This window comes from Pipistrellus hanaki (assembly GCF_964339955.1).
Source record: "Pipistrellus hanaki genome assembly, chromosome: 2".
In the NCBI taxonomy this organism is placed as follows: domain Eukaryota; kingdom Metazoa; phylum Chordata; class Mammalia; order Chiroptera; family Vespertilionidae; genus Pipistrellus; species Pipistrellus hanaki.
The window spans coordinates 42652419-42678943 of NC_140504.1; the positions used below are offsets into that span (position 1 = coordinate 42652419).

General features: G+C 36.8%; 1 protein-coding gene across 5 annotated transcripts in view; it reads left to right on the plus strand.

Annotated features, from left to right (window-relative positions):
• Nucleotides 1-26525, plus strand: part of LPP (LIM domain containing preferred translocation partner in lipoma) — a 636317-nt gene that overhangs the window by 292579 nt on the left and 317213 nt on the right. For all 5 annotated transcript variants that reach the window (XM_084871808.1, XM_084871812.1, XM_084871810.1 and 2 more), the window contains one exon: nt 19846-19968. In XM_084871808.1, the coding sequence (XP_084727934.1) occupies nt 19846-19968 (123 nt within the window). The remainder of the gene's footprint in view (nt 1-19845; nt 19969-26525) is intronic.

Consider the following 26525-nt stretch of genomic DNA (forward strand, 5'->3'; position numbering starts at 1 on the left):
CTGCCTGGGTTCATACCTGGTTCCACCCTCATTAGCTACATGATTGTGGCCAAATTATTAAATTTTCCATGCCCTAGTTTGCTTATTTGTAAAATGGGCATAATTACTGTACCTAGCTCTTCTGATCTCAAAGAGATAATGCACATAGAGAACAGTGTCCCTGACATACATATTCTAAGGCTTCGTAAATGTTTACTGTTGATGCTATTGCTGTTGTGCTAGCTGGTCTCCGTGCTGAGCTCTGGCACAGTTATTACTGTTGTTTGGTTTGCACCATGCCTTTCCCAAAGCTCACTAGTTATCCCATTGCTTGCTCCTATGTGCTTGGGGATGTTAAATATTTTTGCTAAAGAAATACTCTCATGTAGAGCACTCAACAGACTGTCAAATTACAGTTGGAAAGCAGGGGAGTGTTGGGGAAAGGGGGAAAGAGATCAACCAAAGGACTTGTATGCATGCACCTAAGCACAACAAATGGACACAAGGGGTGTGGAATGAGGTCATGCAACAGGGGGTAGGGGAGGCTGGGGGAAGGTCAAGGGGGAAAAAGGAGATATATGTACTACTTTATGTAATACTTTAAACAATAAAAATATGTTAAAAAAGAAATACTCTCACAAATTTACTGTGCAAAATGAATGATTGAATTAAATAATCTTTTAGAGCTCTTATAGCTTTAAAATGCAATGTCATGGTGATAAAATATTACCTCTTTATAACTTTATATTGATTCATAAATTGTAAAATCCTTTGTATTATATGTGATCTTCACATATAAGAAAAGTACAAATGTATTAACAAATAAAAAAAAAAGTTAACAGTCAAAGAGTCAAGGCAACTTGTTTAACTCTCACAACAAATGTCAGGGAAACAGTGATTTATTTTTAAATGGACCAAACAAAAACAGAATGCATTTTGGGAACTTTTAAGTCTCTTGGCTTAGTATCAATTCCCTTACAAATGAGAAAAGGCAGATGACTTTAAGTTCTCTAAAAGCAGCCAAAGTCATCAACAATATGTGTTCATGGCTAGTGGCCAGGGCCATTGATAGATTTCTTTGTAATTCTTCAGTGGAAAGGAGCTCATCTTCCACTGACCTCCCACATAGTCTTTGCCAGTCCCCTCTCACATCATGCCATGGCTTTGGTACACCCTGTTGGGCTCCTGGATCTTGGAGTTCCTTTGTAATTTACGTAATTCACTCAATGAGGGCACAAAAACAACTTGATCTAAAAGAAGGGTAAAAGAGGGAGTAGAACATGCCAAGACCAAAAACCTAAGGATTTAACTCATATTTTTATTTTTGAACTTCAATTTTTTAGAGAGATTTTCTAGACATCGCTGATTTTGCTTGATCTATTCAAAAGTCAAATATTTGCCGAGACCGGTTTGGCTCAATTGATAGAGCATCCGCATGGGGACTGTAGGGACCTGGGTTCGATTCTGGTCAAAGGCATGTACCATGGTTGTGGGCATATCCCCATTAGGGGGTGTGCAAGAGGCAGCTGATCGATGACTCTCTCTCATCGATGTTTCTAACTCTCTATCTCTCTCCCTTCCTCTCTGTACAAAATAAATTATATATATATATATATATATATATATATATATATATATATATACCCATAATAGATAAAAAAAAAATACTTGTTCATGTATCACATAAATTCCATAAATTCCAAAATTGATTTTTAAAAGTAAAAGACTTTCATTTACTTTATCTACTTTGAGTTTTTAAATAACTTATGAATAGAGAAGGGTAGTGATAAATTTCCCTCTTGTCCTAGTAAAGGTAATGAGACTCAGAGAGGTTAAGTAATATTCTTTGTTTCCATATTATTAAGCATCTCATGCAAGGATGAAACCCTATTTTTTTCTGAGTCATGCTAGTTCATTTCTTTCTCTTCAGTCACCATGGCTTTATTGTTATGCTGCCTTTATATTCTGTTTCAATGAAGGACACAAAATACAACCTGTCACTTTCTTCTCCAAGTATTTTATTGTTGTTGTTTTTAATTCTCAGCCAAAGATATGTTTTTATTGATTTTTAGAAACAGAGGAAGAGAGAGAGAGAGAGAGAGAGAGAGAGAGAGAGAGAGAGAGAGAGAGAGAGAGAGAGAGAAAGAGAGAGAGAGACAGACATGTAAGAGAGAAAAATCTATCCATTGCCTCAGACACACATCCCAACCAGGAATCAAATCCTTTGTATGTGTCCTAACTAGTATTTGAACACACAAACTTTTGGTTGACATTCCAAGCAAGTGAGCTATTAAGCAAAGGAGTTTCCATGTACTTTTACTTTTTGGACTCTCTTGATGCATTCTGTGTTAGATTTCTCTATTGCAATATTTTCCTGTGTGTTTTTTGTTGATTATCTGTATCTTTATAGATTAGAAGGATGTGCTTTGGCTTTAAAATATAAGAAAGTTCATAGTTCATTACGATCTTTAACCTCAAGTTCTTTGTATAATTTTTGTTTGTTTTTATATTTACTTTGTCAATAAACTTTTAAAAAGATGTCAGTTTTTATTATTGCAGAAAAAAAAAGTAAAATTGCTGGTACCTGCTAAAAAAAGTGTTTTATGGCAGGTTTTTTTTTTTTTTTTTTTTTTTTTTTTTTTTTTTTTTTTTAAGAGACTAGGTAACACAGGGTCAAGAGGATTCATATTATAAGAAGTGTAATTTTACTGTTTATTTATTTATTTTTTAAGTAAAGGGTTTATTTTCACACCTCGAAGAAATAAGAAAGAAACATAGCAGGAGCTCAGAAATTCCCTTATTTCCCCATCATTCATCCCGTTTCTTTTATTGGTTAAAGTAGTCTCTGCCTGTCCTACAACTTACCTTCTGCTCTGAACTATACATAACACATGAAGATGGTATGTGATCTGGTGCAGATCTTCCATAAGAACCAAATCTCACTTTTTTTTCACTCATAGAATGAGTATGATAATCCAATTATTTTCTTCTATGTTTTTTGTATGTTTAATGATCAAGTGAAAGTCCATTTGATAACACTTTCTAACTCAGTAAGTAAAGGATTTACCTTAAAAATAATTTTTGTAATAGTATTTCAACATTCCTGAGCTTTAATTCTGTTTATTAAAATTATCCCTCCTCCATATGTAGAGCAATGGGTAATTGCATGGCTACTAAATATTATATTTGCTGGCATTGTGTGTATTGTAAAGAGAATAACCAACTCTCCATTGAATAGAGATTTACTGTGACAAGCCATGGCTTACTACAGTATGTACACTTCTGAATCAAGGTCTTGAATTCTAAAAACCTGTCTCAGAAATTCATAGAGTACCTGGTAGGCTCAGACTTAGGTATTCCATGAAGAAGTGATTAAACAATTGAATAAAAATAATATGGCAAACCACTGTGCACATTCAGGAGACATCATCATTTTTATTATTATCTTATGTCAAGCCATTTTGTAAGATGATTGTTTTCTTTTTTTTTTCACTTGTTGAAATTATCTTCTGACTGAATGGGGATAAGAGCCAGTTGTGGGCTATGTCAACTATAGAGAAAAATTTCCATGGAGTTACAGATTCATGAAACAAGGAAACTCCCTGCCCCACCACATTTATCTCTGTATACTGGGATTTAAACCACACCCCTAACATGAACTTAACTCATTTCAACTCTCCTGAATTGGCACTTGCACCTGTTTACCACTTCCTCTGATTCCCTAATGACTGTTATTTTTTCAGCCATGCTCTTCTGCCTCTTTCAGAGGTAACACTCTTGATGTTTTGAGCCTCCTTACTTCCTCCTTCAATTTTCACTTAATAGAACTTACTTTGTCCCTGTGCTATATCTGTGATCGTTTCTTTTCTCTCTTCTTTACCAGATCCCCGTTCTTTCTTTTTTCTTTTTCTGACCCTAAATTTAGGTGTCCACTCAGTATTCTTCTTTTCTGTCTTCTTCTTAGTAGAAGCCACAACTCTAACAGAGGCTACTTTGATCTCTTTATTAAAACCTTGAACTCATATAACTCTAGGCACCATGTTTCCTTTGACAACTTATTTTGCATTTCTATAGGATTTTTCCACAGGGAAAACCTTCTGTTTCTTCACATTTAAAATGTTCCAAATTTTACTCATCACATTTCCCTAAGGCTTCCATTTTGTTAGAGGTACCACTGTATTGTCTAGTCTTTTAGACTCTAAGCGCTGTGATCATTGTCTTGCTATTTCAATGTATCTGTTGCCAAGATCTGACACTTTTTTTTATTTCAAGAATGGCTCTCAGGTTTTCTTTAGTATCTTTATTTTCCCATTTGTTATCCTAGCTACTTTCTTCTCCATATTACAATAGTCTCATTGCTTTGATCTGCTTTTTGTTTTTCAAAATCCAGTTGCATGTTTTTAAGCAACTGGTCTTCAAAAAATGTTATTTTCTTCCTATGGCTTTTAATGAGTTTCCCCTCTTGGATGATTTTCAGAGTAGGTCATGACCTTGGCTCCCTTTAACACATACCCTCTCTCCCACTGTGCTCTTTGCAGTTTCCTGTAGGGCTGATGTTCTCACTCTTAGCTTCCCATGCCAAGTTAATTTTCCTTGTGTCTTTTCTGTTACCTGGAGTATCCTCATTTCTCAAGGATCAGAAATCCTTCTCATTTTTAGAAGCCTAACGGAGATCCACTTTCTTCCCCAGAGCCTCTGATACTACCATCTCACCCCAACTCTCTCTTCTCTGCACCCCAACTCTATTAACTGGTTAGTGTGGTGCATTGTCATGAGCCTATGGTTTAATGCCAGGAAGCCTGCTCCATTGCTTACCAGTTGCACTACTTTTCTTCACATGCAATGAATAGGAATAGTTTAGGAAGTTATTCTGAGGATTGGTTAAGATAAAAGAGTATGGGGTATTTCGTAGTATCTGGCTCATGGTAAAGGCTACCATGAGTTAGTTAGTGGATAAATCAGTTAATGATGCTTCATTTTCCTGTCACTTAATAGATGTCTTTTGTTGGCCTGATGTAATTATGGCATGTGCATTAATATTGCCTCCAAACTATATATCATAAAGCAAAAATCATAATGTGACATGGGGAGACCCATGGAAATCATTTAACATCACAAATCATAGTGCTTCCTATCTGAAACGGGCCTAATTTAGCCCATCTTTCTTGTGAGGATGAAATGGGGGAGGATGGCAAATTTCTTAAGTGAATTACCCAAGGTGACAGAATTAGTGGGAGAGCTGGCCCAACCCCAACTGGGCATTTTAGGGCTCCTAGGTCTGTCTGCACTCTTTTGTTGTCCTCTTCTTAATTCCCCTTTTAGAAATCTCTGAAGGCTGGATCACAGGTCACATTCCTTTATCACTTACAGTCTTTAACTCATTGAGGGGTAATACTAGTATGTTGTTATTTGTGGATTTATTTATTTATTTATTTATTTTTTGGTCTTGGCAATAGGAATTCTCTGGGAAAATCTGTATAGTATATAGTATACATGGGCTTAACACTCTTTTGATACTGTTGTAATGTGGAAAGGGCAACATGTACCACTTATGTGCACTGGCTCAGGGTGGTGGGGAAAGGAAATGGGAAAGAAAGTTATATACATCGTGAACATATTACACTTTTCTATATTTAGTCTTTGCTACTGTTTGAAAAGTACAGCTCTTTTCATAGCAGTCTGGCATGTGTTTCCTCAGTGCCATTTCAAAAAGGGGAAAAATAAATATGGGAAATTTTTTTGTAGTGAAAATAGTTACTCAGTGAAATCACACAAGTTCCTTCTTTTCCTCTTGATGAAACCTCAAACCCACTAGGCACAGATTCCTCAACCTCAACTATGCATGTCAAAGGCTCATGCAGAGTCAGCAAAATGCAGTCCAGCAAGATGTGCTCTGGTGGCTAAGAGAGTCAGGACAGAGAAGGCAGGGGTAGGAATGATGACATTCTTTGGTCAGTGGATGGCTTGGCTAGCTATCATATTATTACCTCCTGGAGGAAACTAAACCTGAACTACATAAGTAGAGAGACACAGAACATTACAGCTCTTTGCTTAAGATGTTCCTTCTGCCTGAGTGTCTCTCTCTGCTGTCTGTATATGAGGAAAGTTTCTCTGAGTGTTTTACAGCCACCTCCCAAACCCTAATTCAAGTGCATGCATTACTGCTCTTTAGTAATTTCAATGACAGTTTTGGGATTTTCTTAATCTGACACTATATTAGTTATCATTAAAGAACAACAACCCATGGTGATGGCCATGGCCATGTGAAGGGGGACTATGGGAAATGAAGGAGTCCAGGATGCTATTTAGGATCCTGACTTTCTTCAGAGAAGAGGTATTTGCTTTCAGTCCTGGTGTGTGCCAACTAAGAATATTCTCTAAAAAATCAGAACTCTGAGCCAAGGCGATGCAAATTTTCCCCAGAGAAAATGTTGATACCACTGAGCAAAGATTGCACCTTATTTCTGAGAGGGACTATACAGTCTTCAGACATAAACAGTTCTGCCTAGATAAAATTGTGGCACAGGGTGAGTATGATACATTGCTATAATTAATGCTACTTTGTGGATATTGCTGTATTATTGTCATTGTTTTTAATTGAATATGTATTAAGCTCCAACAGGGTGCTATGAATAATGCTGACTTATAGTTGATTTTCCAGAACACTCAGAAGAATTTATAAACACCAATAATGGAAATTCTCAGCACCCCTTTGAGGTGGTAAACGTTGCCATTTCTACAAAGGAGAAGTGAAGTAGATTGTGTTTGTTCTGTTGGCACTGTGGGTGAGAACACAGAACTGTCGAATAGGAGAAAAGTATTTTCTCTGTCTCCAGGAACTGGGTTAGAATACATTAGTAAAGAATTATCCTTCTTGCTTTTGGAGTTGTGGGATTTTAATTAAATTGTTCCAGTTATTGTTAGCACTTGCATTAACACCAGGCAACCAAATTCTAGGCCAGCAAATTTCAAGTTGAGTCTATAAAACAATTGGGAGAGAGACGGAGGACTTGTTAAATGCAAGTTATTAGGGAGGACTTGTTAAATGCAAGTTATTAGGCCCTGCTTCCAAAGTTTCAGATTTAGTATACCAGGGAGGAGGGCTAAGAATTTTTCCTTTAAACCCTGGCCAGGTGGCTTAGTTGATTGGAGCATTGTCCCATACACCAAAAAGTTGCAGCTTTGAGTCCAAGTCAGGACATGTCTCCATCGAGGGTTTCATCACTGATCTAAGCATATACAGGAGGCAATTAATCGATGTTTCTCTCCCTCTAAAATCAATAAACATATCCTCAGGTGATGATTTAATAAAGAAAATAATTTTCCCTTTGAATGGGTATCAGAGTCTTCTGTCCTCAGAGGAGGCTCAGCTTCCCTTAGAAACTGTCTTGAGCCACCCAAATATAGCATCAGTCTAAAATCAAGACTTTTTGTTTAATATCTGTGGGGTGTCCTAGAACTCACCTTGTATGAAATCCAAGGCACCTCTCATTTACAGAACACACTGCTAACCAACATTTATAAAAGACCTATTATACACTTAGCATTCTGCTAGATATGGGGCTTTCAAGACCTTATGCCACCTCGTTTCCACAATGCCCCTGTGGAGTTTGGATTTTCATTCCCCTCTATCATGGGAGGTCAATAAAACCTAGAGAGAGGCTATGACATTGCCAAACATCTCACTGTTTTAAATCCCTTTAATTTAAATCCAGGTAGGGACCAGATCCTACTTTAAGTTTGAACCACAGATGGGGACAGAGCCTCTAGAACTGGTTTCAGTGAAATTCATCATAAAGAACAAAGTTCACCTTGGAATAGGGGATATGGGGGAAGGAAAGCTAGAAAGACCATGTCAGGTTTTCATTCTTGCTTGGTTATTTGTCTTGGTTCTTTAATGCAGACTAGGTATTAAACTATGGCTAAGCAAATAGTAGTCATTTGATTTATCACCTGACGTTGAATGTTCCATGGAAAAGGAAACATTTCTAAGGAAATCCCAAAATGAGGCATGAATAGAATTCTGGAATAGAGAAAGGCTTTTTAAGTTGAGGCATTAGGCAGGCTTGTGACAGCATCATTTCTTTCCTCCTTTAAATTTTTTCTTCAGCCTTTACGTATGAAAAGAATAGTCTTTTCAAAGCAGACTGTTAAATTATATTCCCAAAATAGAAGGCATAAATGTTTGTCTTGTAGATTCACATTTACTGCTATTCCTGATTAAGGTGAGATCAATTATTTTCTGATATGGTCCTGTACTCACATTTTATCAATGACAAACTTTTTTCATAAAAATAGGAGTCCCTGCTAGGAGTGTTCTTAATGTAAATGATCTGTGCACTGCCTAAAATATATGTGATTCATACCATGTGTTTGTTCCTACATTCAACACTAAGTCCTAAGATACAATTACTCCTGCCCACTCTCTCCTTCGTCATGGGAACTGTGTTTATCCCTTAGATATATGTACCCTGGATACCAGCCAGGCTACTTCTAGGCCTAGGTTGTGTACACCTGCGTAATCAAGCATAGCTGACTCTTTGAGCCTGATCTTCCTTTATTTTTACCTAAATAAACAAAATTTTTACCAAGTGTTAGTGCCCATTGCATTGTTCCTCCTATATCTTTATACTCAAGTGATAAATAGCTTAAATAGATTTTTCTCCATCCAAGATTTTTCTAGAGTTTCACTGTATCCATGAAGTTTTCTCTGATTTTTCTACTTAACTCCCCATTTCTCTCTTTCTCTCTCTCTCTCTTTCTCTCTCTCTCTCTCTCTCTCTCTCTCTCTCTCTCTCTCTCTCTCTCTCTCTCTCTCTCTCTCTCTCTCTCTTTTGTTAACCATAACATCTTATATCTCATACACCTTAGCACTTACCTGCTTGTAGTAAGCCCTTTAATATGGTTATTTGTGGAGAAACTAACCTCTGTAATGCAATTATAAACACTTGCAGGGCACAAAACCACTGATTTCCCTCTCTCTCTCCCTTTGTTCTTTATCCTTTCTTTTTACTAATTCCTATCCTTCATATCAATGCGTCCTAAATATTTGATAACATTTATGAGACAGTGAATGAAAACTGTTGAATGGGGAGAGATAAGGCAAAAGAGAGGATTGAAGTTTGACTTTTATATATAGTTACATCCATGCCCTGATTCACATTAACTTGATTGGCTTGTATGATCTCATTTGATGCTTGACAGAGAGGTCTTTCCCTTTTTGCATGTCAGGTGTCATGGAAAGTGCAAGAGCTAGAATGTTACAGCAAAATGTTTGAGCCCCAAATCTAATCCTGAATGACTTGGAAAAGTCTTTTTTTCTTTGACCCTTGCTATTCTCTTTTGTAAAATAGAAATAATAATACCTACTGATATCTAGGATTGCTGAGATAATCCAATGAGATGTATTGAAGAAAGTGCTTCTCTAAACTTTGGCCCTGTTCTATTGATAATGGCAGTGCAAAGAAGGCTATGATTTTCTCTTCCCGTGTTCCCAGAGGTAATGGGTCCCAGGCTGTGTACAGTGGATTGAGTAACTGGCTCATAGGATATTTCCCAGAACTGTCTTGGAACAGATATTTTGAACAGAGAAAATGATGAACAGTTTTTTGTTTTGTTTTTTTTTAATATATTTTATTGAGTTTTTACAGAGAGGAAGAGAGAGGGATAGAGAGTTAGAAACATTGATGAGAGAGAAACATTGACCACCTGCCTCTTGCACACCCTCCACTGGGGATGTGCCTGCAACCAGGGTACATGCCCTAGACCAGAATCGAACCTGGGACCTTTCAGTCCGCAGGCCAATGCTCTATCTACTGAGCCAAACCAGTTTCGGCTGAACAGTTTTTCATGATTATTGGGAAGGTGATACATTTTTTATTGTTAGAATATATGATGCCTGCCATTTTAGGTAGTTTTTCCAATCTCATCTTTTCTTAGACTTTGAGATACAACCTTTTTTTTTTTTTTTTTTTTTTTTTTTTTTTTTTTTTTTTTTTTTTTTTTTTGTCTTTTCCCCTCTTGCCTGCTTGCTAGGATGTTGCTACTCTCACCTATCTTTTTCTATTTCCATTAATTAGCTTGTGAAGCGCAAAACAATATAACTGAATGTAATCTCCTCTATAAAGTCAATATCAGTGATTATATTTTAAATGGGTATTTCAAATATTATATTGTTAGTATATGTTCTATATCTTCTGTATTTCCAAGTACCAAAGTATCACTCAAACTAAATAAAAATACTAATTTGGCTCCGATAAGTGGCTTTAAATGAAAAAAATCACCATCCACATTAATAAAAAAATTCTTTAAGCTTCACATAATATTATATAGTGATTTTCAAGTGATCTTTTATAGGGAACATTATTGAAGGCAATGATATGGTGGAATCTTAGGCTTTTGCTCGCTTGTACTTGAACAAGAATGGCTATTTTAATTTTTTTTTTTATATTGGGGTTTAATGTATGATATTCTTTTAACCAGAGAGTTCTGTTAGATAAAAATGTCTATTTTAGCCAAAACCGGTTTGGCTCAGTGGATAGAGCATCAGCCTGCAGACTAAAAAGTCCCAGGTTTGATTCCAGTCAAGGGCAAGTACCTTGGATGACTGCACATCCCCAGTGGGGGGTGTGCAGGAGGCAGCTGATCGATGTTTCTCTCTCATCGATGTTTCTGGCTCTCTATCTCTCTCCCTTCCTCTCTCTAAAAAATCAATAAAATATATATTTTAAAATGTCTTTTATTTTCAGATTACTAATCTTATTATGTTTAATCTTAAGGTTCTTCTTGATGGATATATATTTGTTCCAAGATATTTTATAGCTCTTTTTATGCAAATTGACCTTTTTTATTGTATAAGGCAACTTAACAGTATCTTATCAATATAGTTGTTTATTTTTTTTGACAAATATTAGATTTAGTAGAAATACTTCAAATAATAGGTAAACAAACAGTAAAAAGTGAAAGTTTTTTTCTTTTTTTGCTTTCCTATCCTATATAATCAAGAGGTAATATGCAAACTGACCATCACACACTCAAATAAGATGGCACTCCCAATGTAGTCAAAGATGGCCACCCCCACATGGTCACAAGATGACTGCCACAAGATGGCTGGCAGGGGAGGGCATTTGTGAGAGTTTAAGCCAGAAGGGCAGGGCAGGGCAATTAGGGGTGGCCAGGCTGACAGGGGAGGGCTGCACAAATTTTGTGCACCGGGCTTATAGCATGAATATAACAATGAACAGTGGGGCTGTTTATGTGTACTTATTTATTACTGAGTTAGCTTAAACTCTGACTCTTTGTAACTCTAGTGAGTTTGGGTCTGATGCAGGCAAGTTGTTAAATATAATTATAGACTCATACAATATGAAGACTTAATATATAAAAGGAGACTTGGCAGCTTCATATATTATACATCATTTTATAGAAGTAACAGTTGATACACTTAGCCTAGTGTATCTTTCTATCATAGGCAAACATACCTCAAATGTCCAGCCTTTATCTGTGGGTCACAGTGTATTGAAGTAGGATCACATGATCCAAAACATGCTTTATTTTTTGTTTGTTTGTTTGTTTTTGGCAACAAGGAATGGGGGTAGGACCATTTCCTTTAAAGAGATGTGGGTTGGTCAAACTTGGGGACAATATATGAGTCTGAAAAGGATGAATGATAGAGAATGTGAAGGAAAAGTACTGAGGCATATATTAAGTTCTAAGCAAAGTGTTTAGTTTTTATCTTCATGTTCTTGTTTCTTTCTTTTTTTAATTGTACTAGAACCATGAAAAACTCTCTGTTGTTACTTTATTTTCTGCTTATTCAATATCATATTTCCATTTATTGAGCTATTATGCCACTTGGAATTCACATTCTATTTATAATGCTACAGTGTTTGGTTCAGAGATGAGTTTTTGAGGCACATTTTCTCTCTCTCTCTCTCTCTCTCTCTCTCTCTCTCTCTCTCTCTCTTAATATTTTCTTTTTTTAATTTTATTTTATTGTTTAAAGTATTACATAGAGTAGTACGTATCTCCTTTTCCCCCCCCATAGACCTTCCCCCAGCCTCCCCTACCCCCTGTCACATGTCCTCATCCCCTTCCTCCTCCCCAGTGTCTTGTGTCCATTGGTTATGCTTATATGCATGCATACAAGTCCTTTGCTTGATCTCTTTCCCCCCCTCCCCAACACTCCCCTGCAGTCCCACTGTAATTTGACAGTCTGTTCGGTGCTTTACTGCCTCTGTGTCTATCTTTTTGTTCCTCAGGTTATAATCGTCTTTATTTTCCATAAATAAGTGAGATCATGTGGTATTTTTCTTTCATTGCCTGGCTTATTTCACTTAACATAATGCTCTCCACATCCATCCATGCTGCTGCAAATGGTAGAAATCCTTTCTTTTTTATAGCAGCATAGTATTCCATTTTGTAGATGTACCATCATTTTCTATTCCAGCTATTTGCTGATTGGCATTTAGGCTGTTTCGAAGTCTTAGCTATGGTGAATTGTGCTGCTTTGAACATAGGGGTGCATATATCCTTTCTAATTGGTGTTTCTAGTTTCTTGGGATATATTCCTAGAAGTAGGATTACTGAATCAAATGGAAGTTCCATTTTTAGTTTCTTGAGGAAACTCCATATTGTTCTCCACAGTGGCTGCACCAGTCTGCATTCCCACCAGCAGTGCATGAGGGTTCCTTTTTCTCTGCATCCTTGCCAGCACTTGTCAATTGTTGATTTGTTGATGATTGCCATTCTGATAGGTGTGAGATGGGCCACATTGTCATTTTGATTTGCATCTCTAGGATAAGTAGTGACTTGACTGAGCATGTTTTCATATGTTTCTTGGCCTTCCTTTTGTCTTCTTTCAAAAAGATTCTATATAGGTCCATTGCCCACTTTTTTATTTGATCATTTACCTTCATTTTATTAAGTTGTATAAGTTCCTTGTAAATGTTGGACATTAAACCTTTTCATAGCAGAAGACTTTGCAGTTAGTTCTACTCCCTATCCTTAAAATGGAAATGAATTCTTAACAAAACATAAACTAACAAAAAACATTATGCTAAGCAGGATCCATATATTTCTATTCATTAATATTCAGTACTCTCACAATTTTCAACCACCAATGCAATAATTAATTCAGGCAAGGATTATCTATGGATGCAAAAAAGATTTGGTGAAAGGTTTTTAATAAGCAGAATATTGGTAGAGTCTCACAGACAATCTATTGAGGTAAAAGGGAAGAGGATACATTCACAATGCATAAATGCATTGAACTCTTCATTAATCAAGTCATCATAGTTTCCATCACCTAACTGGGCTAAACTGGTATCATGAGCTTCATGATAAAGTGAAGTGGCAAGGAAACATCATCCTGCATTGTGATAACCCTGCCATACTTGTTCAGTCTGAATCTGATCATCAGGCAAAGCCAGATCATTGGACTTTTTATAAGACACTTGGCCTAAATAAATATATTTTAGGTCAGTTTCATGAAAGGCAAACATGAAAAGAGAACAAAAATACATGTTTGTTCAATGTGTGATACTTTTATTGGATTCTAGATGGGAATTAATAACAATTGGTAAAAGGACATTACTTAGACTGCTGGTGAAATGTGAGCATGCATGCATATGAGGTAATGTTGTACCATGTTAAATTTCTTGGATGTGTGAATGATATCAAAGCATTAGGTATTCTTAGATGATGCAAGCTGAAGTATATGGAAGGGAAATTTCTGTAACTTCTTTCAAATGCTTTCAGTGCTTTAACAAACAGAATATATACTTTTAAATATATTGACAAAAGGTAGATTTTGCTATTATAAACACCTAGTCCCCCTTCCCCTTTTGCTACATTTCTGGCACTTTGCCTCTGAGTCAGGTTAGAAAAGATCTTATTGTTTTCTCTTGCTACTTGACTTAAATCACCTAACTTTAGTTTCTTTTATTAAAGGGTAGTTATTTCTAAGTTTTTAAAATTTATTTATATTTTATTGATTTTTTACAGAGAGGAAAGGAGAGAGATAGAGAGCTAGAAACTTCGATGAGAGAGAAACATCGACCAGCTGCCTTTTGCACACCCTCTAATGGGGATGTTCCCACAACCCAGGTACATGCCCTTGACCAGAATCGAACCTGGGACCTTTCAGTCCACAGACCAACGCTCTATCCACTGAGCCAAACCGGTTTCAGCTATTTCTAAGTTTTTAAGCTTACCATAGTCAATAAATCTTTTATATGTAAGCTGTAGAATTTGCCCATAGCCTTACAAATGAATAAATCAATACACTTCTCTGAGTGGTCATACCTATCTATCTTCTGATTGTTATTTAAGAAAGAATTTAAGAAAAAGAAAGAATGGGAGGAATGGAGAGGGCAGAGAAAGAGAGAGAGAAAGAGATAGAGAACTTCTTAGGAAGTCTTTTGAGGAAGCATTCCGGTAAAACATAGTAAACAGAGGATGACTAAGCCAAGAAAAAAAGACGGGAGATTTAGCAAAAGGTGGATCCAGCCCACGTGAAGGGAAGTCCCAAGGTGGTAAAGGCGCAATAGGCCTAGAGAGCAGCTGGACGGGAGCGCAGAGCAGCTGTGGCTGGAAGCCCCAGGGATGGAGATTTAATAGAAGAGACGGTTGAAAATTTGGGGAAACTACAAAGGCAAAGAGACAGTCCAGGAATCAATAAAAGGTCACACAGGAAGTTTATGGTCCATGTGCGAAGCAAATTAAAATGTGGCTTACCTTTAAACTGAAAAAAAAAAAAAAATTTGCCTTTGATGAATATGGATAAAGGATTTGTGGGTAGAGTTCATTTTACTACTTGTACAAATTTTCTGTGAGTTAAATTTATTTTTAAACAAGGTATTTGGTTATAAAACATGGATAAATGACTGCTTCTTGACTGTCACCTGTAATTAGTGGGTTAGCAATATGTGGGCTAAAACATGACCCATTTAAAGTTAGACTCTTGGAAATGGCTTCACTGGCTATACATTTTGGTTCTGCACTCTGGTTTAAAATCTGTCCCTATGAATTTATAAACAGGGATGTCATTATCCTATAATTCTACTAGTGGCTCTTACAGCACTTATAACTTTCAAGTTATAAGAAGCCCCAATTGTGGTTTGGTGAGCTTTAATCATATACATATTTATTGAATGAATGAAAATATTTATATTCTAAAAAATATATTTTGAACACCTTATCCATGTGGGGTTTCTGGCTGTGAATACAAGGACACTTTTTGTAACTCACCATTTGTTCTACCAGTTCTGTGTTGGTATGACCTGGTGGCACCTTGCCTCAGCTGCAATACCTTTCTCTCTTTCTGCCCTGGGGTGTCTCTGCCATGACTCCAATTCTCAGGAAAAGTATGAGGGAATTTATAATCCCATAGGCAGCACATGTCCATGGATAACTGGAGTCCAGGGATAATCTATTCTTTCACCCCTTAGTGCAGAGGTTCTCAACCTTTCTAATGTCATGACCCAAGGTTGAGAACATCTAGCCTAATGCTGTTGCTTAAGACCATCGGAAAACACAGATATTTATTTTGTTTTTGTTTTTGTTTATTTTATTTTATTTTTTATTTATTTTTCATTTTTTAAATATATTTTATTGATTTTTTTTGCCCCCCTCCCTCTCTCCCATACATACCCTCTCTTCCCAGAGTTTTATGTCCATTGGTTGTACTTACATGCATGTACACAAGTCCTTCGGTTGATCTATTATCTCCCCCAGATCTTCCTCCCCTCCCCACTGTAATTTGACAGTCTGCCTGTTGCTTTACTGTCTCTATATCTGTCTCTTGGTTCATCAGTTTATAATGTTCTTTATCATCCACAAATGAGTGAGGTCATGTGGTGTTTTTTTTTCATTGATTGGCTTATTTCACTCAGCATGATGTTCTCCAATTCCATCCAGGTTGCTGCAAATGATGAAAATTCCTTCTTTTTATGGCAGCATAGTATTCCATTGTGTAGATGTACCATAGTTTTTGGATCCAATCAGGAAAACACAGATATTTATATTATGATTTATAATAGTTACAAAATTACAGTTATGAAATAACAACAAAAATAATTTTATTGTTGAGGGTCACCACAACATGAGTAACTGTATTAGAGGGCTGTGGCATTAGAAAGATTGAGAATCACTGCCTTAGTGGGAAGATCTGAGGAACATTTCACAGGACTCTTCAAGGGCTTTGAGGAGAATAGATACCTACTTATATATGTGGTTGACCAGCTCAATACAGCATCTTTGAATTGGCTTTCCCTCTTCCCCTATTTAATTCTTCCAGTCCTTCAGTCATTTTTCTGGGACCTGCATGCATGTCTTTACATCAGGCTTTGATTTTTGGCAGAACCTGGATCAAGACGGTGGAGTCTCTCTAGTTATGGTCGAAAAATATAAGAATTGTTGTTACAATAACCACTTTATAATAGTTTATTTGGTGTCAAGAAAAAGCATTATGCAAAGGTTTAGCAGGATCTTTCTTCTTGTTATTTGTCCTCCAGCAGGTCATTTAGCCTTTAGGTAAATGGTAAAGCTATAGTGATGAGGAGTTAAGAAGAAGATACATTGGTATGTGTGTGTAGGATTTTGTCATCTGGTTATAAGACTGTGGACTCTGGTATCTAATATAAAGTATTGGGAATAGCTATGATATAGTCCCTGAATCTAATGGCACTGTGAGATTAGATGAGCATTCCAGAAAAGGGTTGTAGGTGGGACTTGGGTGAACATCTGGTATTTGAACTGAGAAATAAAATAGAGACTGTATAGTGATAAGGAGGCCTTTTCTTATCCATAATGGGAATTGAAATAAATGTAGGAGTAAAGCTCTTCTCAGAAGGTCAAGTATTATAAGTCAACAAGAGGTACAAACAACCCACAGCATTAGGCTGGACCTCTTAATTGCATCAACCTAATATGAGCAACTAAAAATGGGAGTAGTTCCAACTCAGAGGGATGGTAGACTAAAGAGGCTGAATAACAATTGCGTGCACAGGCTAGTTGCACACTATAATTACTTGTTTTCATTGTATTGCTCAGGGTAATTCTGTGATTTTTGAGTCTTTGTGGTTAGATATCCCAGTGACTTGGGGCATGGGCAGTTGGTGTACTTTCTGCTACAGTGCAGATGTTGTAGACCTTATTAAATGCTGTCTCTTTACTGATACCCCCAGGGAACACCTAATGTATGATGCTTCCCTTAAGAAGAAGAGTAATTAACAATAGCATTATTACTTATATTAATTTATAGTTACTGGTTGCTATAATTAATGCTATTTATGAAAATTATAATTATAGTACTTTATAATTTACAAAGTATTTTCTCATCCAATTTTTATCTGAATATTTTAATGTCCTTCTATCTTAGGTATGTCAGGTGATACTCTACTTGTTTTATAGATGAAGAAACTATGGCTTAGGAAAGAATTTAAGAAGCCTGCAATCCACTGCCCTTACTAGTATATTGTGCTATCTATAAGTATATGAAAATACACTTATCAATTTCGTATTTATCATGTCTTTTATCTACATGTAAGAGAACAGGTTCACACATTTCTCAGTTGCCTTCCTTAACAATAATATCCTCTCCCCCCGACTCACACACTTTTTTTTTTCCATACCAGGACCCAGTATCAGAATATTCACAAGAATGTGTAAAAGATTTTCTTCTTAATACCACAGTATTTCATAGTTAATTATACTCAGTGGGAAAACTATGAGATTGCTCCTGATAGAGGGATTAGCACTTTTAAAATGACCCTCTTTCCTTATAGTGTTAGATCAAACCCAGAATGTAGGCTCTGAGAAAACTTAGTCAACCTGGCATTACATTTATTTATTTACTTTTTTTTTTGTTTTTTATTTTTTGACTGTGGAAGAGAGCTGAGGAAAATATCCAATTTTTCTTAAGGGCAACCTTTATATCTGAGCCATGTAGTGTGAAATACACAGACATACACACAGATATGCACACACATGTACACTGAGCCTTTTGGTTCTTTTTCTATTAATATAATATAAACTCTCTATACTAGAGCATCTACTGCTGTTATTAGACCTTTAGCTGTTTTTACAAAAAAAAAAATATTGATATGAAAAGGATTACTTACTGGACCTATGCCAGCATCTGTCATTACCTATTTATTTATTTACTTAAACATCTTTATTCAACATTTTCATGAATTAGGCCCTCAGCAAGATTCTAAGGAATCATCAAGGAGCAAAACAGGTGAAGTCCTTTCTGCCATGAATCTTACATTCTCCTGGGGGAAACTGATGACAGACAAATGCACACAAAAGGTGATGTTAGATCATGATAGATACTATGAGAAAAATAAAACAGGTGAGGGACAAGAGTGCCATAGAGAAGTCATGCAAATACATCCAGAAAGAGTAAATGTAGAGAAGCTTGTTTTCAATAATGTGGTAAAACATAGCCATAGTTAAAGAAGGCTCTGAGAGAGGGATGCCCGCTGCCCCGGGGGCAGGCAGCAGTCATCAGATTTTGTTCCAAGGGGTCTGGGCTATGGCTACAGGTTTATAGACTTTGGTGTTGTCAGTATGCCTGGGTTAGATTAAATCCACATGGATTAACTCATGCTGCCTTAATTCACAAGAGACTAATGTATCAGATCCCCTAAGGGCTGTCTGATGCAGAAACTTATAAGTTTTAGCATTCAAAAAGATAGTTTGGTGAGCAAGCTACCAGGAGGAAAGAAACTAGTAGTATTAATAAACAATTCTATTATTTTATCATTACCTAATGCAGCATATTTATTAGAAAGATAAACTTACTTAGAGGACTATAATGTTTAATGCTAGCTTGTCAGGGTTTCCTATATTTTGTTTTGCTGAGGATATTCTGATTTATTGGTTAATGCTTTTTCTATACCTTTTCAGGCACTAACCTGATATTTAACTGCCTTTGACAGGTTTGACAGGGTTGATTAGTTTATAGTAACATTCCATTATTTTATTTTTATTGGGTCTTGCTGCTGATGCATTTTAGTTTTTTGATGGAGTCTTAAGCATACTCACTGAAAATCCATTCTATTGGATTTTCATAATTACCTTGAAAATTTGCCACCTCACTTCATATTTTCAAATTCTAAGGCCATCTCACTTTCTATATTTTCCCCTTAAGCTCTAAGCAAACCACCCTGCAGAACCTTCTCACTATGCCTGGGGCTGCCCTTGTGGTAATTTTATTGTCTTCTACTCACCTCTTATTGATTCTGAGTGCAGGTAGAAGTTGGTACTCCTGTTAACACAGGGCATTGACATAGGAATCTATAAAGCTCCAGCTACAGATCAGTGGCCACTGCCACATGCTTTCTCTGCAGCCCCTAGACCAGAATCCTGAGCAGTCTCATGCTAGTTCATTTTTTACTCATTGATTGGGACTTGCAATCTCTGTCTGTCACACAGACATGGGTCCCCTGGTGATTCCTCTTCCTGGACTGTAAGTCTCCCACCCTTGCCCTTCCTGTTCCAACTAAAATGTCATCATTCTAAGCAGTGGTTTCTGAACACAAAGAACTTGCCGTATCTTCCCAGTTGGAGATGCTTCTTGAGTACAGGATAGATACATTTACTTATTTTTACTTTTATACTCATCAAAACGTAAGTGTGACCTTAGAAAAATAACCTTACACCTACCAGTTTTCTTATTTGTCAAAAAAGGGTCATTCTATTTTAGGCTACCATTGAAATGTTATAAGGGTTGGGGAAGAAGGAGTAGATTCAGAACATTTTGGACAAAGCCACAGTATAACTAGGGAATTTTGAATTCAGTCAGATATCAATGGAAACTGGAAATTTCCTTTTTGAACATATCTGTGTTGCCTCTGGCAGGGAAATCCTGGAGGCAAGACGATTGAGGAGAGACGTTCCAGCCTGGATGCTGAGATCGACTCATTGACTAGCATCTTGGCTGACCTTGAGTGCAGCTCCCCCTACAAACCTCGGCCCCCACAGGTAAGAGTTGTCCAGGAATGTCTCCACATGGCGAGCTGCAAATAGTCTATGATTATCTGAAAGTATAAACTGCTGTTCATGCCCCCTCCCCTTTTTTTTTTTTAATCTTCTCATAGTCAATGGTCTAAGTTGTCTTTTTATTTTATATCAATGTATGTTTTCTAACAGACAGATCATTAAAATTAATTTTATTAGTATTGTCTTTAAAATATAACAACGTTATACAAAAAAAAACTTTTGAAAATTAAAACTCTTCTTACTCCATTGTCCTCATTTTCTGACTTTGAGTATGTGGATATTTTGTACATGTTGCTACATTCTTCACAAATAGAATTTAACACGGCTACGTCTTCTGTAAAGAAATTCCTTATGCTGGACCTGTAAGGTAGCTTCCGTTTTTTTGTTGTTGTATGTAATGCTATGAAGGACATGTTCATGATTATTTTCTTTGGAGCTATTTCCCTGTCTTAGATTCCTAATAGTGGGATTTCTACATTGAGAAGTCTGACCATTTCCTTTATTTTTCTTTCCAAAAGTTGTTAATAGCTTGTGTTGGCAGTTGGAATATACCAGTTTCTCCTCAAGTTCACCAGAATTTGGTGATAGCCTTTAATCTCTATTTTTAAAAGGTAAATGGTGCTCCTTGTTATCAATTTACTTATTTGTTTGTTTTTTTTTTGAAACTGGCTACATTGTCATTTACTATCTGCATTCAGAAACTGAACTTTCATTGCTAGTGGTCATTCCCTGTCAGCTCAGGTCTTGAGTTGGTAAAGGGAAATCTATGCCAGGCCTCCATGTCGTCAGAAGACAGCCAGAGGGACTCTAGATGCACACACTGGACTGCCACAATTGTCACTGCAATGTTTGACTTGTGAGATGCTTTCTTAACTAAGTGACAGTGTATATGGCATGCTGAGTTTACTCCAGTTCTTGAACAGCAGCTCCCGTGTTCAAAATGGTTCTTTTCATGAATTAAAAGCCATGCCTGTTTCTCAGCTGTCGGTCATTTCAACACTGAACTGCATGTAATGTGGCAGTTCTTTTCTCTTTAGATATATCCCCATTACCTTTCCTAGACATATAATGGGACTGTCAGTAAAACATATTAGAGAAGAGCTTAGCTTTTCCTTTGCTCTCATTACTCTTGGCCCCACCAGACCTGTTGATAGTAGAAATACACTTTATTTCTATAAACATACTGAGCTGCAGGTATGCAGCATGCACTGTGGTCTTTTGGGGAAACTGTTAAGAGAAGAAAAGTGGATGGTTGAATAAGAAATAAATAGAACCCCATAATCATTGCCCAGGGGTCCATAATAGTAAACTATAGCAGGTATTGTTGAAACATAAAGAAGAGTGTGTTAAATACTTTTGAAGGTGGCAGAATCTGAGAGGATCTATAACAAGGCTTGTGTATTCAGATTGATGGGTGGATGGATTAGCAATAATGGAGAACAGCCTGAGCCATTCAGGAGAAAGTTCCAGGTTTCAGTGGCCTAGGATAAGGCCACTAAAGGCTTGAAGTGCCTACAGGATTGTAAGGTTTCCTACTGACAGCCTGGGGACAAATATGAATGCCAGATTAAGATTTTGCCTTGTCTTTTGTAGATAACTAGAGGCCTGGTGCATGGATTTGTGCACTGGCAGGGTCCCTCAGCCTGGCCTGCACCCTCTTGCAATCCGGGATCCCTTGGTGTGTGTCAGATTGCCAGTTTTGAGCTGCTCCTGCTGATCCTGCCCCCCCTGCACCTGCTGCCTTTGCTGCTGCCACTGCTGCTTGTAGCGCTGCCACAGAGACTGCGGAGGCTCATACCATAGCAGCTTTACTCACCAGCCATCAGCCCAGTGTCTGGTGCCCCTAGGTCAGCTGAGTGGTGCTCCCTAAGTGGGAGTGAGTGCACAGACCACCAGGGGGAAGCTCCTTTGTTGAGTATCTACCCCCCTTGTCATAGCGATTGATGGAGTGGTCGACTGCTTGTAAATTCTCCAGCAAGCCTTTGATGGACCAGTGTTTGTTGTTAAGCATTTTCCCTATTCTACTTAGACACATGCCACAAACTTAGTTTCTCAGAACCGCAAGACTACTGAGTTTTCCACTGTAGTCATCTGTCCATGATCCTCTCCTTTTTAAAATAGGGTTTTTGCTTTATCTTTTTTTCCACCCTCAATTCTTAATATATATTCGGGAGCTTCTACTTAATATAGCCTTAATTCCTTAAGTCTGTGTCAACATATTTCTCCCATAAACCACTGTATTTTAATGGGTTATTCACAAGCTCCATTTTTGTTTGCACAATCTTACTGTGCACTCAAACTAATAATCACTGATATTTGGACAGTGCTGCACTGATTATAAAGCATATATTCTCACTTGAGTAAGACTGAAACTCTGATATTAATGATATGCTGATCTGGAGTGGAAGAGCCTAACATAAGTGACCTATCTTAGGACATAGGACTACAATATGAGCACAGTTGGACCATGAATTTACATCTGTGTTTGGTTTTAAGTTCTAGAACCAGATCTGGGATGTCAGTATTTTAAAAACATTTTTATCAATGACAAAAATCTGTGAAACAATCATATGAGTAACAATGTCCTTAGAGGCTTTCTTATTTAAAAAAACAAAACAAAACAAAACAAAAAAAAAAACGAAAAAAATATTCAGAAGGTTTAGAAAAATTAATAATGATAATCCTTAAATAGAATTAAGTGGAGAACTTAAATCTACTTTTGATGAGTCTATTCAATTCAAGACTGATCCTTTCTAAGATTTTTTTTTATTATTCTACTTTAGGAAAGCAAGAGTTAATTGGGAGTTACAACTCATTCTCCTGATTTATCTTCACTCTGGTGGAACTGAATTAGATATGTTAGTATTTATTAGTTAACATAATTATATGCTGTGAGAATGATAATCACACACCTAAGATATTAAAAATATGTGCTAAAAGAAGATGATGTCTGTTGTGTTGTAATTAAAAGGTACTTGAAAAGTCCTAGAACTGTAGAATGTTAATGCCCAACTTTGATGTTTTTATTTTTGATCCAAAGCAAATTATAAAACCCATTGAATCACCTGGATACTAAAAGTAGACTACCAGATCTATAATTTCTCATTATTCAAGCATGTGTTGTGTGTGTTCCTGAACCTACTTCTGAACTTCCTTATTAAGTTTGACTACTTGATCTAGGGAAAAATTTTACTGTATGTGGAATGTTTATACCAGTAGAAGTCCAAAGGAACTCTATTCAAATAACAACTTTGAGAAATGTCTGAACACTTTGCCAAAACAATTTATGGCTAGGATTCAGGATCTGAAGAAGGGGCCTTGCACAAATGAAAAGCTATATAAGAGATATACACTTAGAAGGCATGGGTGGCCAGATGGAAACCCCTCTCTTGGAGAGGCACACTGACTCCTGGCCACTCTGCTTTTTACATCTTACCCTCAGTAAAGCATGGCAAACAGACCATTTCAGAGGCCAGTAAAGATCAGTAAGGTCTAGTAAACATTTACTTTGGGCTATCAGGTCAAGAAATTGCTTTGAGTCACCACTCTCTCAACACAGCCCTGCTAAGTCCAAGGACCATTGGCCTTCCGCGTTCCTTGGTGCACTCTGATGTCAGTATTGGGAAAGCAGTAGCTTCCCACAATACTTGAAGATAGATTTTATGGAGCCTTTTTGTCCTTTTTCCAAAGGAGCATTTTCTACTCTGAGATTTCCCAGCTTTCATTCTGTTCACTTATTTATTCATAGCTTTACTTGAGAAATGTGGCTTACTTTCACAGTTTTATTCATTCACCTAACATTTATTGAGATCCTTTACGAATCAGGTTTTAGAAGCAAAAAAGTTAGTATCAACATGTCCCTGCTCTAGAGTAATTCTTACCTTACAGAGGAAACAAACACATAAACAATTTAAAAGCCACCAAAGAAGGGCTTCAGTGTGCTACTTTAAGCTGTCATGTGACTCACTGGATGTTGAAAGTGTTGGAAAATAAAAAATAGTAATATTAACGTTATACTGTGTATTGTTCTAGGGAAGTGTCTGGGAAGATTGCAGAGAGCCTTTGAGTTATGGGTACAAAAGCGTATGTCATGGGAAAAGCATGGGTTTCAAGGTGCGAGAATAACAGTAATGAGGAAATCAAGGCATGCTGAAAGTGAATGTCTTGTTTGAAGGACATGTTAGTTTATAATAAATGCTGTATCGGGTATGTGTAATGCAAAGGGGATAGGCAGATTTAATCATGAGCATTTAGTACCTAGGTAGCACTCTTAATGCCCAAGGACTCCCATAGCAAGAAGAGGAATTTAGGGGTGATAGTATTTCTGGCTACAATGGATTTGTGGGGTAAAGACTTTAGCAAATTTTAAATGAAATGTAAAAATATACACCTGCATCACTAAATAGAGCTATGCAATTAAACTAGCTTAGTGTTTGAAACTAAAAAGATCTACTCATTTTAAAATGTGTATATTAGGAAGTAGTTTTAGAAGAACAGATGTAAGACGTTTGGAGGTGTTTGTGGCATGAGTTGCAGACTGAATATGATCATAGAGTGTGGGAGCTTAGTTGGACCTTTGAGGTCATGCAGCCAAATGTTTAAGAAAGAAAAGATTTTGCTCAGAGAAAGAATTCATTACTCAAGCAAGGAGCAAAAGTACTGCTTATTTCACTTTTTGCCTGAAACAAGACTTAATTCTTCTCTGTGGATGATAATAGCAACCAAAGGATAAAAGGGGTGTTTTTAGTATTTCAATTAGTTTATTACAAAATGTATCTCTCTTGTGATACAGTCTCTAAAATATGTCTTAGAATCATAATGAAAGAGTAAAGTAAAATAAAAAATAGATAAGTCAAAAACATAACTCAAAGGTATATAGAAAATTTATGACAGTATAGTGTCTTTGAGTCAGTGTATATCTCAACCCCATCCAATGGCATCATCTGTTAATAGAAGTTCACCTTAGATTTTCTGAGTTACACAGGGGTCAGATAGAAATTCTTTTGATTTCATAGAAGATGGTGGATAAATCTTTTCTTTTCTTTTTGTTTTTTCTTCTCTTGGCAGAGCCAAGGCTAGAGTTCTGGACTTCTGATACCTAGTACAGAGCTTCCTTTTCTTCCCTGCAGTGAGTTTGGTAGGGTCAGAGCTGGTGCCTAGGCAACATGGATGAACTTGCAGATATTTTATATTACTATTTCAGGGTTACTGGGAATTTAGTAAGTTTTTAATCAAGCTGCTTTTGAATTGGTCACATGCAATTTCACTATCCTCATTTAGACTAGTATGAAAACATTTATAGAGATTCAGGGATAAGGATCAGGTTGGGCATAGTCCACTGGCCTAGATTCCAAGTCTGCCAATAAGAAGAGTGCTGTCTTCTCACTTCTGTTGAATTACCTCTCTATAAAGAGCTCCATTTGTGTGAACTACAAGCTGTACCAATCTGAGCTTCCTTTCCTTTATTTCTAAAATGGGCATGGTCACTACAATCATTCCTCTTTGCAGAAATACTATATTGTCTTAGAGTTATAAGAAATAAGATGTTGGCTCTAAAGTATTAGCTCACTTAATCATTCCCATTTTTTTTTGGAGGGGAGAGGGGGATTATTAGGCTGAGTCTGAAGCTTGCTTTAAAGCTTCAGGTCTTTGAAGGCCTGTGGCTCATCTTTTCTGAATGCTGGCTACCTTCTAAATGCTGTATTTCTCTTCCTCATTTAAAACACTTAATAAGTTTTGTCACTTTTCAGTCTGTTCCGGAACTGTGTTCATAAATGGTCACACGTACATGTCTTTAGCTGTAATCTCAGGGTTCCCACACTAAGTTCCTTTCACAGAGCAATAGCCTATGAAGCAACCAGAGAAATTATTTAAGTTGTGTGTATGCTGTATGGAAGGCTTTTTATTAGGAATTCATATGGCCTGAGGGCTTGCAAGCAGCATAATCAGGGTGGAGTCCTGTGGTGTCATGGCTCTTCTACTCTCTGTGCTCCCTGTTCTAGCTTGTAAAAGTCATGGGCAACTGCATGGGAGATTAATTAATATATATTTTTTAATATTTCATATTATTCAGTGCAACCCAAACAACAGGAAACTGGGAGGTGAAAGCCCCTCCCTACATGCGGGCACTGTGATGAAATGCATGTGAGTCTCCCTGTAGATTTGGGCCTTGCTGGGTTTATTTGGTTTCTTGCTAAATAAAATACAAATTGGATCTTAGGTTGTTGAAAAAGATAATAGGTGTGGATAGTGTCATCTTCCTCTTCCTGTATCCTCCTGGGAAAAATGTAGCAGCATATTGTGATTTGTTTGGGAAAAATGGATTTGCCAATGTGTCTATGAGTTCTGCTTACTAATAGCTTTCTTCTAGAGCCATGGTAAAAGTTAAAACATTGTAAAAACCTCATATCTAAGATACCAACTGAGTACAGTAAAATAAAATTTGCAAAGGTCTAATTCTTTCAGTGCTTCTGTTTAGAAGATATGGGTGATTCTGAATTAGTCTGGACCTGCAAAAAACTTCAGTAGTTAAATAACAA